The sequence below is a fragment of the Rhinopithecus bieti genome, unplaced genomic scaffold, assembly GCF_001698545.2.
Source record: "Rhinopithecus bieti isolate Rb0 unplaced genomic scaffold, ASM169854v2 scaffold_41913, whole genome shotgun sequence".
NCBI classification, from domain to species: Eukaryota; Metazoa; Chordata; class Mammalia; order Primates; family Cercopithecidae; genus Rhinopithecus; species Rhinopithecus bieti.
The window spans coordinates 3027360-3044901 of NW_016818964.1; the positions used below are offsets into that span (position 1 = coordinate 3027360).

The 17542-nt window shown below is 51.5% G+C and overlaps 1 protein-coding gene across 2 annotated transcripts; it reads right to left on the reverse strand.

The window, feature by feature from the left end:
* Window positions 1-4721: 4721 nt before the first annotated feature.
* Window positions 4722-17126, reverse strand: LOC108519103 (alpha-1-antitrypsin). Of its 2 annotated transcripts, none has more exons than XM_017857897.1 (5): window positions 14805-15928; window positions 8829-9478; window positions 7227-7497; window positions 5846-5993; window positions 4722-5000 (listed from the first exon to the last, which is right to left on the reverse strand). In XM_017857897.1, exons 2-5 carry the CDS (start codon window positions 9472-9474, stop codon window positions 4809-4811), a joined length of 1257 nt encoding a protein of 418 aa, XP_017713386.1. In that variant the 5' UTR covers window positions 9475-9478; window positions 14805-15928; the 3' UTR covers window positions 4722-4808. The 2 variants fall into 2 exon arrangements, with proteins under 2 accessions (XP_017713386.1, XP_017713387.1); XM_017857898.1 differs by lacking the exon at window positions 14805-15928 and adding an exon at window positions 16799-17126 and having other exon boundaries at window positions 4731-5000.
* Window positions 17127-17542: the final 416 nt, after the last annotated feature.

Consider the following 17542-nt stretch of genomic DNA (forward strand, 5'->3'; position numbering starts at 1 on the left):
TGCCCTCTGTCAAGGAAGCCCAACAGAGTTTAAACACAATTCTATTAGCTCTGATTGTTCATTCATTTTTGCTGGTGTCGTTCCTAAATCATCCCAAACAGTGAGCACTTCAATTCTGGAAAATCAGCTTTGACTTCTGAGAGCAAATGCCCCTGGAAGCTGTTGGCTAACACTGCGTGGGGTGGTGGCTGTCCCCTTGCTGGCTTGAGCCTCTTTTAGTCTCTCCTGTGTGGCTCAGCACTCACATCCCCACCCTTTCCTGCTCACCACCGGATCTGGGCTTATTTCTGCATGGCCTGTGCTGAGTACCTTGTAACTAGAACTTTCTAATGGGGTTTCCTTGTGGGAGTTCCTTTAGCTTTCCTTGTGTTTTTCAGATCTTAGTCACCCTCCCAGGCTTGCATGGTAGGTGAAGACTTATTTGATGCATTTCACGAATTCTGGTTATATCGGTCAGGATGGGCAAGGATTGTGCTGCAGCAATCAAGAAGCTCACAGCTCAGTTCTTCAACCCTTTAGCAAGGCCTGATTCCTCACCCACTCTATTTTTTCCATGTGGGATGAACTGAGGGGCTTTACCCACCCTGGGGACACAGCAACCAGATTGAAGGAGGTTTCAGCTCCTCACTTCCCTGCTCCAGACCATCTGACTCTAGTTCCTTTCATCATTCCTGATGTCACGATTTCAATAGAAAGTGTGATACCAATGACAGTTATCAGAAAACTCCTATGCTGCCATTGAAGCGTCTGCTGTCAGCGTCTTCCCAACTTGGATAATCAGCCCCTCTGCCCTGCCCAAGTGCCACCCATTTAAGGAAAAGGACAAATGGATACAACATGTTATTTTTTTCTTTCTGATAAAGCTGATATTGGAGGGTGAGGCTTATGCCTGTTGGGATTTGGCCTTCTAAAACCTGACCTCTCATGCTGGTCAGCTTCACCACCTCCAGCAATGGGAGATTCAGGCCAGGTCTATCCTTGGCTCCACAACTAGGCCAGAGGAAGATTTCTAGGCTGCATGGGACAAGGACAAGGAACTTTAGAGAAACAAGTCATTTCATCGAGACCTCAAATTCGATTTACATTTTGCAGATGAGGAAACTATGGCACAGAGAAGTTGAGGAACTTCCCTGAGATCACACAGCCTGCCATCTCCCATATGATGCAGAAGTGAGACTCCTGCTTTTTTGGGTTGCTGCCTGGGTCCCTGCTGGGGAGGGAGTTTGCCTCAGTGATGGTGCCATTCTCTGACTTCTCTACTCAGGGTCATTCCATTTGTCCTTTTAGAACTGACCCGGGTTCCTGCAGAAGCTGTCCCTGGCTCTGAGTCCTGCCGTGTGCCTTGTTCACTCCACTGCCTGTGAATTTTCCAACCGAGAACAACACGAAGGCCTCAGCCTTTCAAGGAGCCCTTGGGGTGTTTGAGGTCATCTGTGGGTGTATACTGACCATTTCTCACGCCTCTGGAAAGGTCCCGGGTTGCACCCTGACCCTCTCCACCCAGATCCATGGACGCACGTCTCATTTATTCACCATTCCCTACTGCCGTAGACCAGCATTCTCCCAGGGACGGACCTGGGTTTCATCTCTCTATCCCCCATACGCAGCTCATGTTTGCTTGTTTGTTGTTTGAATAAATGCTCCCTGCTTGGATTTATGGGAGGATCAAGTTGCTCCTGGGAAGGAGATCAGCGTATAATCTGTATTTCCCATTTCTGGTGTGAGAACCTGGAAACTCCCTGACTATTGTCCTCTTAACAAATGGGGCTCACAGGGTGCCCCCTGTCTGGCAGAGCTTGCACTTCAAACCAAGGCTTCCTTTATTTAGGCTTAAAATCTAAAATTCGTGTGTTCTCTCCTCTGCAAACTCCTAGGTGGGGTAAAAGGTCATGACTCTAAGGTTCCCGGCTGAGCTCGAAGCTGTTTTCTGTGTTTCTCTCTCATCTGTTTCAGAGCAGGATGAGGTTCCTGCCTGCAGTGGGAAACTGACTTGGAACACCCAGGATGCCCCGCAGCTTGGCCTTCAGCTGCTGTTAGAGCACAGCAGGTTGACACAGTGTGGTTCTGGAGGATGGAGTTTTTATCGTGATCCCATATGGACTGAGTAAGTGTGTGCAGTTGGGGACAGCCAGGCCTAAGAGCGGAGAAGTCCTGCCTTCCAGGCCCACACTGGACAGAGCATTTGACCTGCTGGGCCTCAGTTTCCCCATGTGTACTTTGGGGATAATGATTCCTAGGCTGAGTCCTGCAGGACCTGTCTGGAGGATCACATTAGACAGTGAATACATTTTTTAAAAAACTCTGGAAGATACAGTGAAGCTGAGGTCTTATGGCTGTCGCCTCATGGACTTGTGACATGTATTTGTCTTCCTCCTAATGAGGTTGTCATGACGCTCTGCCCACCCCTGAGTGATCCCTGTTGATTCCCACGGGAGCCCAGGAATTCCTCTGGGAGCTTATGCTAGTTTGAATGGAGTCTCTCCCAACCAGACTGTCAACTCGTGTGTGACAGACAATTCTTCAAAGTAAAACGATGGTGTCTAAGGTGATGCCCTCAACACTGCAGCCTCCTTCCCTGTCCTGGCTGCTCTGGAAAGCCCACTTGTCTTTGACTCTGCCCCTGTTCTCCTGCCAAATGCCAGTTAAATAAGAGGAGTCCTGTGGGTCGTCCAAGGCCGCGGGCTGTGTCAACATCTGGTAGATGAGCTTCTGCTCACCACCTTCAGCTCAGGGCCTGCTCCACATTGGGAGGAGGGCGTTTTTCTCGTGAAGCGTGCTAGGTGTGAGCTGTGGGCCACCAGCAACTCTTATGGTTTAAGGCGGAATTAGCTCTGCAGAAGTTTAGCGTGACCCTCAAAGGGGAGAGTGTAGTGAGGTGGTGTGGTTCAGAGGAACGAGTAGCCCATCAAGCCAGCTTTGCCACTTATGAACTATGTGACATGGGAGACCAGCAGCCTCTCTGAGCCTCAGTTTCCTCATGTGTAGATTTGGAGTTTCAGAGCACAGCGGATCTACTCACACATCACAGTGCTGCTACAGTGATTAAATGAGAAATAGCCAGGGAGGTTCTTCACAGGGATGTCTGATTCACAGAAAGCTCATAAATGCAAGAAATGTAGTTCTATTTATTCTCTGCTCTAATAGGTGTAAACGTTGTTTTATTATCTGACTTGAACATCTTATCAACTCAAAGGCAGGTCTTACTGGCAATGACTGTGACTCAGAGAGGTTTGGCGACTTCATGAAGGTCACACAGCTGGCAGGGGGAAATGTCAGAACTTGGATACCGGTCTTCAGACTCTCAGGTCTGGTGTCATCCTAGGAGGCTCAGTGATGGTCATATCTTTAATATATTTGTGGAGAGTGAAAGGCTGTCACTGAGTAAGCTTAAGAGAACAGGAGACTTGTGTGGGAAACAGTGGGTATCCATTGATTAGACTGAATCATGTTGAATTGCTAATTTCACCATTTTGAACTACAAAAATCACTACTTGGTATGACTCAACCTCATCCTTTAAGCACACATTCATGACAGTGAGTGGTTAGACAGCGATTCCAAGATGAGTTTGGGATGGGTCGGTGCCTTCCACAGGACAAGGCAATTCCTGGTAGAGACAGAGGGAGCAGCCTGTCCTTCAGCTGGGGGCTCAGGGGACCTCCTGGCTGCTGTGCCCTTTAGCAGGGCCTTGGAGGATGGAAGGACCCTCCTGGCCCTTACCACAAAGACTATTCAGGAACAGCCTTCTGCCATGGCACTGGAGCTGCGGCTGCTCTCTGAAGACTGCAGGGACAGCAACAGGCACAAAGAAGTCAGGCTGCGTGTGGCCCCAGTCAGGACTCAGGGGAGAAAGGGAGGGGTTGCAGGGGTCAGTGGGTGCTGTGCTTCCTCTCCCATAGCTGGGGAATCCTTGCAATGGCCTTCCTGAGCCATCAGCAGGCCTATGGCCACATGACTAGAGAGGAGAAGGGATAGAGGGTAATGGTCTTCTGGGGACTGCTGGGCCTGGTTGAGTCTGAGGAGGAGATAGAGAAAAAGAAGCAGAGACCCTCCTCTTCATCTGGGGAGAAGGGACCTGATTCTAAATGGAGATATGTGAGGCATTATGGGGCAGCGATGGAAGGACAAGGGCAGAATAGGTGTCCTTGTCGCCCCGTGGGGAATGGGCTTCAGGAGGAATCTGCTTCAGTCATTTTCCAGAAGTGCCCAAGAGGTGCAGGGCCCAAGCCTGGTTAGGTGACAGTGGGACAAGAAGAGGACACGGTCCCCTCTCTTTTCTTATTGCAGATGCCACAGAACAGGGCTAGGGCATGATCAGGCAGTTCTCGGGCCCCCAGGAGGGCAGCCTTGGGGCGGGCACAGCCAGCCCTGGCAGGATGAGGAACCCTGGGTGGCGGAGAGTGGGGGATGAGCAGGGGGACATGAAGATGCTTGGAGGAACCTGGGGTCATGGGCTGGTATCTGATTCCTCCCTTGTGATTCCTTCTTAGGGACTCCAAGGCAGGACAAGGAAGACTGGAGCTCTCCAGAAACAGATGGGCCCAGGTTCGTAAGCTGAGGATTCAGCCCCCTCCATCCTGGCCCAGCATATGCCTGCCCAGCCAGATGCTCCATGAACACAGTTCAGGGGGTCCGGAGACAGCACTGTTACCTGGAGCCCACACACAGCCTCAGCAGGCAAAGGAAGACTCAGAGACAACATGGGAGGGGTTTGCAGTCACACGCAGGCAGGGACCAGCTCAATCCTTCTTTAATGTCATCCAGGGAGGGGGCCAGGGATGGAGGGGAGGGGCTGAGGAGTGACAGGCAGTTATGTCTGGGTGGGATTCACCACTTTTCCCATGAAGAGGGGAGACTTGGTATTTTGTTCAATCATTAAGAAGACAAAGGGTTTGTTGAACTTGATCTCGGGGGGAACAGACATGGGTATGGCCTCAAGAATTGTGGCCCCAGCAGCTTCAGTCCCTTTCTCGTCGATGGTCAGCACAGCCTTATGCACGGCCTGGAAGGGAGAGAAGCAGAGACATGTCCTAAGGCTGAGTTGTGCCCCAGCCCAGGCCTCAAGCAAGGCTCACGTGGACACCTCCCAGGAAGTGTTCACTCAGGCCTTTCTCCCGCTGCACGGCCCTGGCCCTGCACATCCTCTCCCTCCCTGTCACACAGGCCTTGCTCCTCCTCAAGGCTTTGGCTGACAGGGCTGGCTCTCCTCTGTCCATCTTCCCGACAGGCGCCTATGCCCCTGCTCAGGGTGCACCCACAACTCAGAACGGGGAAGAGCATCGCCACTCCACATCTGCCTCCAGGGCGCTCTCCTTTCTGGGACACAGCTTGAAGCTCCTCGAGGACATGGACCCTGACAGTGACCTTCACAGTGCCTAGACCCCAAGACAACGCAGCCGTTCATGGAACTGCAGCTGTTCTTTGTCACCTTTAGTTTTCCAAAGTAAGTGTCATCTTTAGCTGACATCATTCATTCATTCAGATACCAAATCTCACAGATGGAAGGAGTCACAAAGTCCTTTGAAACAACTTAACCCAAACCTTTCTGTGTCAATACGGATAAATCAAGGCCCAATGTCTAGAAGGTCCTGGGCAAAGATGAAATTCAGGGTCGGTGACACAACCTCAAGGGAGGCCCTGAAAGTGCCAGCGTCACAGCAGGCCCCTGCCTGGCTTCGCCGTCTGACCACGTCCCACGTCAGTGAATCACGGGCATCCTCAGGAGCTCAGCCTCGGTCTTCGTTTGTTTCCCGTGGCCCCTTCCTCAGCCTCAGGACAGAACTGCAGCCCCCATACATTGTTCCCTACAGATACCGGGGTGCAACAGGGTCATCAGGGTGATCTCACCTTGGAGAGCTTCAGGGGTACCTCCTCCGTGACCCCCGAGAGGTCAGCTCCATTGCTGAAGACCTTAGTGATACCCAGGGGGCCCAGGACTGTCTCCAGATCATAGGTTCCAGTAATGGACAATTTGGGTAAATATAAGTTGGCGGACCTGCCGTGCAGAAAAGAAATTCAAGGCATGGCACAGCATTCCTCTTGTTCTTCTGGGACCCACCACAGTGCAAGTGTTTCCTTTTCTGATTATTTCTGCCACTTATTCCTGTGTCCTCCACCCACTCTAAGATGGGAACTTGGCTTTGGTTTGTTCTACTATTAGCTCTTCTACATTGAGTCAAAGAATGTTAACATCAAATGGATCATGAAGGCTTGAAATGCCACCTCCTCTGAGATTCTAGGTGTACTGGAAGCATGGCTCATCCTGCCCTATAGTGTTTGGTCACTGGGCCCCCAGCCTGAAACATCCCCAGGGCCCTATACCCAGGGGAATATGGGCTGGTGGCAGTGCCACCAGAAGACTGACCACACCAGGCTGAGAGCTCCCCTCTTGTTTTCCATGGGGAGACAGAGCCGCCCCGGGCAGGGTCTGGTGTGAGCGGGCAGCCTGGCTCTGGGCTCTGACCAGTTACCCTGTCAGCCTCCTTGTTCTTCCTCAGCCCCTGGAGCAGGGACTCAGGAGGTGCTGGCGTGAAACAAAGAGATTCCAGCTTCAATTCCTAGTATGAACTCAACACCTTTTGTATTTTCATCTTGGTTTTACAGTGTACAAAATAAACTAGATCGGGAGGGAATGGGCATAATTACGAATGCACACAGATACGCTAATGTGTGGCTCATATTCGAGTATCATTTACTACAGGGCACCCAATCTAACAGCACCGATAAAGTGAGAGAGAAACTCAAGCCTTCTGCTAACATGCCCTGGCTATTCCAATTTTGAACCTTGCTTTTCTGGGCCTAGCCACATAGGCTCTTCCCCCATCCCCATAGGGACATTCTACCCTTGAACTCCACACTTCACTACTGCCTTTGCCAGGAAGCCCATCTGTTCCTTTTTGGTTCTGCCAGAACGTGTGGTGGTGCTGCTGTCCCTGCACTGGGCACTGGATATTGGGAAGGGACAGTGTCCATGCTGGAGTGGGAAGTTCCCAAGGATGAGACCTTTACCTCCTCATCCCTGGGTACTGTCCTCCTCATGGAACATGGCCGGCGCCACCTGAACTCAGTGGTGGCCTCATTCTGGAAGCCAAGTTTATGCAGAGTAGCAGTGACCCAGGGATGTAGTGTTCACCCTCTCCAACCCTCTGGTCAGTCCTGATGGGCCTCAGTCCCAATGTGGCTAAGAGGTGTGGGCAGCTTCTTGGTCACCCTCAGTTTGGGGAATCACCTTCTGTTTTCATTTTCCAGGAACTTGGTGATGATATCGTGGGTGAGTTCATTTTCCAGGTGCTGTAGTTTCCCCTCATCAGGCAGGAAGAAGACGGCGGTGGCGTTGCCCAGGTATTTCATCAGCAGCACCCAGCTGGACAGCTTCTCGCAGTGGTGGATGTTAAACATGCCTAAACGCCTCATCATGGGCACCTTCACGGTGGTCGCCTGGTCCACGTGGAAGTCCTCTTCCGTGGTGGCCTCGACCTCAAAGGGTCTCTCCCATTTGCCTGGAGAGAGAGGGTAAGGTGGGCATCAGTAGGGGTGGGTGAAGGTTTGGAAGAGTGTGGCAGAATAAAGGAGCCATCAGTCCCCTCCCTGAGAAGCCCTGAACCCCCTTGATGACACACATCCCTCAAGCCTCAGCTTCATCATCTGTAAAAGGTGCTAAAACCAACCATCCAAGCTGCCAAAGCGGTCTGTGTGGAGATAATTCAAAACTAGAGGAAGATGCAGAATTTCTACATCTCGGAGATGTAAGGCTAAGAGATGCCATCCTGACTGTGCATTTTTATTGGAATCGTATGTTTATTTGAGGGTGTCTTGGATATTACGTATAAAATGTCGGAGCATCAGGCATATTTGTTACCTCCTGTCTAAGGCTCCCTGCCCCTTGTTAATTGGCAGCTCAGTTATTCATTCAGGGCAAACATTCTGCTTACTATTCCTGAGAGTTTTCTTTATCCCCTGGATTGGCAGGGGAAATGCAGATGCCTAGGCAGCCTCCCCTCTCCCATGCCAAGAGAGCTTCACCATCGAGGCATGCAGAGTGGACAGGGGGCCTCAGGGACCTCTGATTCCAGCTTTCTCATTGGACAGAAGGAGGAGACTGGGGCTGGATAGGGACCGGGGCCTGCCCTAAGCCACAGCAGAGCCAGGATCTCAGTTGTGCTGACTGCAGCTTGGCTGCTCTCCACCGACCCTCCTTTGCCTCAAGAACATTTTAACCCCTCAGGGGCAGGAAGGCAGCCTGAGATACAGAAGAGTCCCCCACCTGCTGTATGCCACGCTGTTCCCAAGGTGTTTGTCACTTGTTTAATCCTAAAAAAAACCTGACAGCAAGGATGGTATTTTGTCCATGCTAAGATGGGAAATTAGTACCTCAAGGAGGTAGAACGCATTGTTCTTTGTCAAAAGCTAATAGTGGTAGAGGCAGGATTTGAACCCAGGTCTTTCAGACTGCAAAACTGATACTCATTCTGGGACACTAGAGTAGTCTAAAGTACGTTCCATGAAACTATCACTTTATGCAGTATATTACAATTTGTTCTATAGTTCTAAGCATTATATATTCTACATATACAGTACACACAAGGACATTAAAGGCTCTGAAAAGTTCTGCAGAGCTGTCAGCGGTTTTGACAATTTAATCTATTATTCCCTCAAATTACTCAATGATGGAAAACATTTTAGTGTTTGTGTGTAGAAAATTGAAGAGCCCACACTGACATGCATTGCTATAGCCCATAATGCATTGCCAAGGAAAGTTCAAGGGATGATGGTTTGAGAATATTTTTGGTTGTTTCTATGGGAACAGCTCAGGCTGGTTTTGCAACCTTACCTTTAAAGAAGATGTAATTCACCAGAGCTAAAACTGTGTCACTGTCAAGCTCCTTGACCAAATCCACAATTTTCCCTTGAGTTCCCTTCTCGACGTAATCGTTGATCTGTTTCTTGGCCTCTTCGGTGTCCTCAAAGTTGACAGAGAAGGCTTCTGAGTGGTACAGTTTTTTGACATCCTCCAAAAACTTATCCACTACCTTCAGGCTCTTGTTGAGGAACAGGCCATTGCCAGTGGTCAGCTGGAGCTGGCTGTCTGGCTTGTTGAGGGTACGGAGGAGTTCCTGGAAGCCTTCATGGACCTGAGCCTCCGGAATCTCCGTGAGGTTGAAATTCAGGCCCTCCAGGATTTCACTGTGAGTGTCAGCCTTGGTCCCCAGGGAGAGCATTGCAAAGGCTGTAGCGATGCTCACTGGGGAGAAGAAGATATTGGTGCTGTTGGACTGGTGTGCCAGCTGGCGATATAGGCTGAAGGCGAACTCAGCCAGGCTGGGGGTGATCTTGTTGAAGGTTGGGTCGTCCTGATCATGGTGGGATGTATCCGTCATCTGGGCAGCATCTCCCTGGGGATCCTCAGCCAGAGAGCTGGCGAGCAGGCAGCATAGGCCTGCCAGCAGGAGGACGCCCCACGAGACAGAAGATGGCATTGTCCTACAAGATAGAGACGGGGGGCCAGGCCCCAAGTCAGGGCACATGATGACTCCCAGTGACCCGGGATTGACACCACGTGGAAGTGCCTAAGGCTTATTAAACCAGCCTGTGCCAAGTACTTGCCGACATCAGTAACACTGAAAGAATCAGAAGAACAGCAACATGTATGTAGTGCTTACCATATGCCAAGCACTGTTCTACGTGCACACATGTGTTAACTCATTGCTTTCTTATAACAATCCTGTGAGGTGCTGATGCTACTATGCTTCTTTTTCAGATGAAGAAACCAAAGCCAGAGAGATTAGGTCAGCTATTCAATGTCACTGAGGAAGCAAAGTAGCAGAAGCAGAATCCTACATCTAGGTCCTGCGCCCAGGCTCTGGATAGCTCCACTTAATCTGCAATGACCCTAAGATGCAAGTGGTACAGCCATTGTTTTACAAAAGAAGCAAATGAGGCATAAGAAGAGGAATGGGCCTGGCCCCGATTATCCAGGAATCGGGCCAGATCAGAATGAAGAATCACGTCAAGCTAGAAGCCCTTGGAGGGCTTCTATCTAATCCCACTGTTTAGTGGCCAGGGACACTGCTGCACAGAAGGGAAATGCATCTTGCACAATGGCACCAGCTAGAGCATGGTGGGGCTGTGATTAAATCCCCTGGGAGCTGTTCCCCCCCAACACTCACAAGGATCCTCAGCCCTTAGGGTTTTTTTCCTAAGAGAGGGGGCTGTCCCCACAATGCTCTGTGGTCCCAGCCACAAGAATAGGCTGATGTCCCTGCAGTCAGCTCACCTGCCATCTGGATCACCAATGGTGTCCCAGTTCTGGGCTCTTGTTGTCAGGGACTTTAGAGAAGCTCATCTCTCCTTTAAAGCAGGGCTTTGTGCTGCTTTAAAGGAGAGGGGGTGGTGGGAAGTGAAAAAACATCTCTTTTAGCTTCAGATAGACCTGGGATCTAATCTGACTCTGTCACTTTCCAGGTGTATGAGCCAGGACAAGTCATTTATCTACCTGGTCCTCATTTTGCCTCATACGTAAAGTGAGGCTGTTGGAAGAATTTAGTGAAATAAGTCTAGACACCAAACCTTACATCAAAAGGATCTGAGAGGGCAACCCTTTTGAGGGAGGGGTTGGAAGGTGTTGCAAATTCAAAGCCTTCAGGTGATATTCCAGTGAGGAATACATGTTTCACAGCTGGGCCTGAGACAATAGGGAATGGTGGGGCTTGTGGCTGAACCAGCGAGAGCAGGCTCTGCTGAGCAATGGTCAAAGTCAGTGTCATCCACAGCAACACAGAGTGTGCCCTGTCCCACAGTGCTCCTTCTACTCCAGATATGCCCAGACTTTGGACCACCAATCTGCAGCCCCCTAAGTAGAACCTGCTGTCCACACAGATGGGAAAACTGAGGTCCTAGCTGAGGAGAATATGCCTGGCAGCCACATAGTTAACTACTAGTCACAAAACTAAAATCATCATCTTAACAAAATACAAAGAAAATGGTGTCCTTGAATTTGGGAAATGAAACACTGGAGAAAAAAGTTGGAAATAACAAGTATTGAGATTCATTGACCCCCCCTGGACTGTTAAAAGTTTCTTTCCAGTAAAGCAACAAAATGAAGCATAAAGCTGGTTTCTCTCTACCACCTTTCTCCTGGCCCTCTTACCTCTAAGTAATCCAAATGGAACAGACCACACACTACATAATACATGTTTGTAGTTTTCTTCAACTAGCTAGTGTTGTTAGAACTGAAGACGGTGCTAAAATTAGTGCTGTATATTTCCATCTCCCTTAGGTTTCTCTTTCACTTCACAACTGGATTTTGTGCAGTCCTTCATGGTTTATGGAAATTCCCCCATCATTACAGGGCTCCGAGGTCAGGAGGGAGTTGGGCCTCTGCAGGGTGGGGACACTGAATATGCTGAGTGGCCTTAGGGCTGGAAGTTGTGGCTTCTAGTCCTGGCAGGGCCATCACTATCCACTTGGCCTTGAGTAAGCATCCCCTGGTCCTGGGGCCTCACTCTCCCCAGTTGTGCAAAGTGGGGCTGGGAGAAGACCTCACTGGGGTCCTCTGTATGCTAACATAGGATTTTTTTTTTTTTTTTTTTTTGAGACAGTCTCGCTTTATCCCCAAGGCTGGAGTGCAGTGGCATGATCTTGGCTCACTGAAACCTCTGCCTCCCTGGTTCAAGCAGTTCTCCTGCCTCAGTTTCCCAAGTAGCTGGGATTATAGGCGCATGCCACCCCGTCTGGCTAATTTTTGTATTTTTAGCAGAGATGAGGTTTCACCATGTCGTCCAGGCAGGTCTTGAACTCCTGACCTCTTGATCCGCCTGCCTCGGCCTCCCAAAGTGCTGGGGTTACAGGCGAGAGTCACTGCACCCAGCCAGGATTCTTGGTTAGAATGGCATCTGGGTTCGATGTAGCAAAACAGATGGAGAATTTCCGTGGCTAGGCCTGAGGAGAGGCGCCCTCCTAGACAGGGGGCTGCTGGGCTCAAAGGAGGTGGTGAGGCTGGTGCAGGGAGGGTGGAGAAGGGGTGACAGCTGGGAGGAGCACATTTCCCCACACCCATCCATCTTTCCTGGCGTCACATCACCTACTCTGGTTTCCTCCTTTCACAGTGAAGAGTTTGAAGCCCAGAGAGGGTCAGGGCCTTGTCGAGTCCATACAGCAAGTCAGTGACAAAGCTGGAACACGTCTTGGCTTTCCAGCACTCAGATCACGGACTGAGACAGCTGTGCCCTCAAATCTCAGATGGTGAACGTCAGAATTGGGCTCTGACATTGGTCTCAAGCATAGTGTTGGGTTCATTATGCCTCCCAAGCTGTTCCTTATAGCATCAGGACTCCAAAACCTGCTCTCTCCTGGCCCTTCTATCAGAGGTAGTACCTTGCACCCCCAAAAGCTAGTGCCTGGGAGGGTGACTGGACAGGGGAAAGTAGATGGTCAAGTACCCCACGGTGTATGGACACTGAGGCCAAGCTTTAAACCAAAAGAATGAAGACTTCATGGTGACATTTCTGGAATTGGGGCAGATGGGAGCACTCTTTGCAGGGCCAGAGAGAGGGAAGCCAGCCACTTCCTGCCTAATCTCACACCATTTCTACCCAGGAGCATAAAATAAGGGACCAAGAGCAACCCAGCAGGGTGCAGGGAAGAGAATCTCGCCTATGGTCAAATAACCTGTTGAAATGGGCAATAAATAAACCCAAGTGTGACCAGGCCCTGTCACTTACTGGCAGGGGGCCTGGGGTAAATTACTTCACTGCTTTGAGCATTGGCTTCAGAGCTGTACAGTGGAGAAAAGAATCCCTTGGACAGAGATGAGGAATAACCGATGTAATGCGCGAGTGGGCACCAGGTGCGGAAGCCCTCCCTGTACCTGCACACAGGTTGAGCTCCCGCCCGAGAGAGGGCAGATTTCTTCCTGGCCAGCTGCTGCACTCCCCAGGACCCATTTCAGCAGGAAGGGGCTCCTGCTCAGCAGTGAACAGCATCTGAGTTTGGCAAATTTTCCATCAAATTCTCCAAGTATTTGTTTACTGCCTGCTAGCTGCCTACCTCTATGCTAAGCAAACATCAACTTCAGTGTCACCATCATTGCCACACTTACTAACACCAGGCGATTTACAGGCACTATATCATCTAATCTGTTCTCAAAGCTTACCCTATGAGATGCAAATGATTAACCCTATTTTATAGACAGAAAAATTGAGGCCCAAAGAGGATTCAATAACTCACTAAAAATCACAGAGCTACTTGCTTACAAAACTGAGATTTAATCCCAGACGTTTTGTCTGGGATTAAACAGATTTGACTGCAAAACCTGACATTTAATCGTCTCTGTGTACAAAGCTGAAGCCAGAAGTCTTGAATCAGAAGACTTCAGAGGTGGCCTGGCTAAATGAAGAGGGGCAGCATCAGTTTGTGGCTAAAATTAGAGGCTCTCAGGCCAGAGTGCTCCAGATCAACTTGCTATTAGCTGTGTGACCTTGGACACGTTACTTAACCTCTCTCAACCTCAGTTTCCTGGAGATGAGAAAGGTGGACTTTATCATACAGTTATTGTGAAATTAAATATGCACAAAATACCAAGAAGTGCCTGGTGCACAGTAAGTTCTCAAGAATACCAGTCCTTGCCGCTAGTGCTACAGGTCTTTTAGAGGCGTTCTATGGGAAACTGGCCACCTTGGCCTTGGTCAGCTTTTTGACCCCTGTCTCCAAAACTCAGTGCAGGAAAAATTAAATTCTTCCAACACTCCAGAGATCAAGGTCGGGTGGGGTGAAGGGAGGGGACAGAGGTCAAAGTTTATCATGTTTTGCCCAAGAGAACAGAGAGGCTGAGCAACTGTCTGAAGTCACCGAGCATCAGAGAGGCCTCAAGTCCAGCCCAGGCTTCCTGCTCCCCATCCAGCGCCTGAGACCCGAGAGAAACGGTGAGCACTAGGGCCAGGCTCAGGATTTCGGGGCCTGGAGCCAGGTGCCTAAGCCCAAATTATGGATGGTGTGTGATTTGGGGCCAGTTATTAACCACTCGGTCCCCAACTTCCTCATTTGTAAAATGGGAATCACCCTGGTAACTGCCTTGGAGGGTTATGAGGCTTAATCGTGCACTGAGCTTAGCCGTGGCCTGGCACAGAGCGATTATTCAGGAATGCCAGCTTGAACCCTGGGTGACGGTGCCCCTCACAGCTTCCTGTCCTCCACTGGGACAGGAGGGCCCAGAGGTCCACAGTGCATGGGGAGACCCATCTTGATGTAAGGCTGAGGCCTGGCACAGGTCTGTTCCTGGTCATATCTGAAGGGGATGGAGGATGTGAGCCGGCGCTCCTCCCCACCCCTCTCTGGACCTTAACCTCCTCATCCATAGGAGGGGAAAAAGATGCGTGTCCAAGCAGTAGGAGAGGTGGTGAGGCTTACAGGAGACAACAGATAGGAACCCCCTGACAGACACAGGAGCTGCACAAACAGAAAGAAATGGCTGCGCTTCGTTGCCGTTGCTGTTATCTTGGCTGGTGCCCCCCTCCTGGGGTGCCAGGACTGCGGAGCTAGACACCCTCATGCACTTCTGCTTACAAAAGCCAGTGTATCCGCCAGGAGGTACTGAGTGGGGACCGGGCAGGACTGGGAAGCACAACACAACCCTCATGGCTGCTATTATTACGACAATAGGAGCCCAGCTGTAGCCCTTCCATCTGCCCTGCACCTCAGCAGGCGGATACCCGCTCCACAACCCCCCTCCTGCCCCAGACCTGCTGCCTGCCTGGGCCGTGGGGGACTCAGAAGCCTCTCCAGAACCTCTCGCAGTGAAAGGCATACTTACGATTCACTGTCCCAGGTCAGTGGTGGTGCCTGAGGCTGAGGAGACAGAGCCCTGGCCTTGTCCGTATTTAAGCAGTGGATGCAGAGGGGCAACGGGGGAGGCTGCTGGTGAATATTAACCAAGATCACCCCAGTTACCGGAGGAGCAAACAGGGACTAAGTTCACAGGCTGGGCTCTGAGTCGCCCGCCCACGCTGTCCGGACACTCTGCCTGAGCAGTGTACAGCCTCCACTGCACGTACCAAAAGGAGTCATTGTACCTGGCTCAGAAACCACAGTGTCCTGTGTCCAAGGTGGAGGGGGTGGCGTGAGTCAGACAGTCGCTGGGAGAGTGCCACTTTGCTGGCCCTCCGCTCTCACTGCAGAATCCTTAGCGGCTGTTCCACTGGTAGCAAGATCTACCATTTACTGAGTCACCCCGAAATGTCTGATGCTGAAGACTGATGCTGCCCTGGGAGATCAGAGTGGGTTAGAGCCCATTTGACAGATGAGGAAACTGAGGCTCAGAGCAGAGAGGCTGCTCATCCGAAGTTACCCAGTCAGCCTTAGATACAAAAACCCTCTTGATTGTCCCGATGGAAAAATGGAGCATGACTGAGGCAGACACAAGCATCAGGCTGGCATGGGAGACCATGAGACAGGGTAGAGATGGGAGAGCAAATCTGTAAAGAAGAGTGGTGCTGTCTCACGCAGGCCGCTTCACCTCTTTCAACCAGGAAGTGTTTCACCTGCATCCTAGAGAGTTGGAAGTCTCATTCCCAAGCATGCTTGTGAAGTGCCTTGGGTGAAGTGCCTGGCACACAGCAGACTATTTATGTGGGTCTGCATAGCCCTCTGCTTAGCCTGCCCCGCAGGCTCCTCAGAGCAGGAGGAGGTTCAATTCTGACCAGTCTCAGGCCTGTTTCTGTTTTGCTCGTGGAAAATCAGTGTGATGCGTATACAGCTTGGATTTTCTTTGGGAACACGGCCCCCACCCTGGGGTTGATGGAGGCCTTTGGGGACCACTGGGGGTGGAGGGAAGGGGTGGTACAGGGTTGAGGCCAGTGGGGCCCCACTTGATTGCAATCCCTTTAAAAGCCTAAATCAGATTGCATCACCCTTTGTGCAATGCGCAGACTTGCTTGGGAGCTGGCGTACGTGCCGTGGATACTTGCAGAATGAATGGATGAGTGCGTTTTTGCCCCTTCTGTCATTCACCAGTCCCACTTATGCCTCCACCTTGGGGCTCTACCAGGCAAGTTACCCACAGGATCCTCCAGCACACATATTCAGACCAGGGAACCCACTTACTGGCTGTGAGGCCTCAGGTGAGTTGTTTAACTGCTCTGAGCTTCAATTTCCCCATCTGTAAAATGGGGACGGTGACGGTATGTACCTTGTTGAGCTGCTGTGAGGATTAAAATGCAACAGTTCAAGGAAAGCTCAGAGCTGGGTGCTGGGTGTGCCTGGAAAGCCCCTTCTGATGCTGTCCTCCCTCCCCCATGTCAGGGGTCTCCCTGGTGTCACTGGGGTGGGGTGGGCCACATTTGAAGAGATTTCCCCCAGGCAGTCTCTCATTCAGTTACCCTGTGGGGGGAGTAGGTACCACCCTCTTTTCAGGCAGTGGGAAACTGAGCTCAGACTCCCCTCCCCTTCTCTCAGCTTTCTTCCCTGCCAGCTCCATCCCCTGGCTTCAGGGCCCCCGTCCTTCCCCTGAGCTGGCTGAATGGATATTCTGCTACTCTACATCTACTCATAGCTCCAGTGCTGGGCTGTGGCTGAGGTCGCCTGCCCTCGGTACCTCCTGGGCTTTTCTTCCCCTCTCTGAGCCTTCGTTTTCCCATCTGTGCCATGACCCCCACTCCAAGCCCTAAGCTCCACTGTCCCTCCCATCTGTGGAACTGAGTGAGCAGCAGCAGCATCATCCCACTTTTCCTGCTCTCCTCAAGCTCCGTCTCCTCCAGCAGGCACAGGAGAGTGGCCTGGAGGCTGGCAGAAGGTTGCCGCCCCTCCTACCTGTAGTTCCTGGCAGCAGTGGCTAGGCTTTCCTCAGAGTGCCGATCCCCTCCTCCTCCTTTGCTCTGCTCAGTACTCTGAGGGTTGCTGCGTGGAGGCAGTGCACGCCCTGGGCACAGGGCCCAGTTCCTGCCCACCCAGGAAGTCGGCCTCGGGTGGCGGGTGGCGGAGGCAATAGGTTGGGGAGGGGCGGGGAGCTTGGGCAGGAAGGGGCCTTGCCCGTTGCCAGGCAGACACAAGACTGGGCCCTCATAAACTCACAGAGCCCTGCATGTCACCTGTTCTACCCGCCCTGTCAGCTCTGTGACCCAGGACGAGTCACCCTCTCCCTTTGAGCTGCCGTAAAAGGTGCAGTCACACTGCCCAGAGGATTACTAGAAATGACAGGCCTTGCCCTCCTGGCACAGACCTGGCACCAACATCTGGCAGGTTTCTGGGGCCAGTTACAGAGGGAAGAGGACTGAGCCACCTATGACATGCCCAGTGGGCAGCCCCGTGGCTGGGCAGGTCTGTGTGCACTGGGGAGGTGTGTGTCATAGGACCTGGCTGGGTGCAGAAGGGATTGCAGTGGGGAGCTGGGGCATTTGGAGGAGGAATGAAGAAAGCATGGGTGGGAGCAGGTGGGGCAAGTAAGGGGCTCAGAATTTGGGGCCCTGTTCTTTTGGTTCCAGGGCTCTAGGCTCAGCCCCTGCCCTGTTCTGGACATCCATCCTGGGAGGAAGGGCTGGGATGATCTGGGAAAAT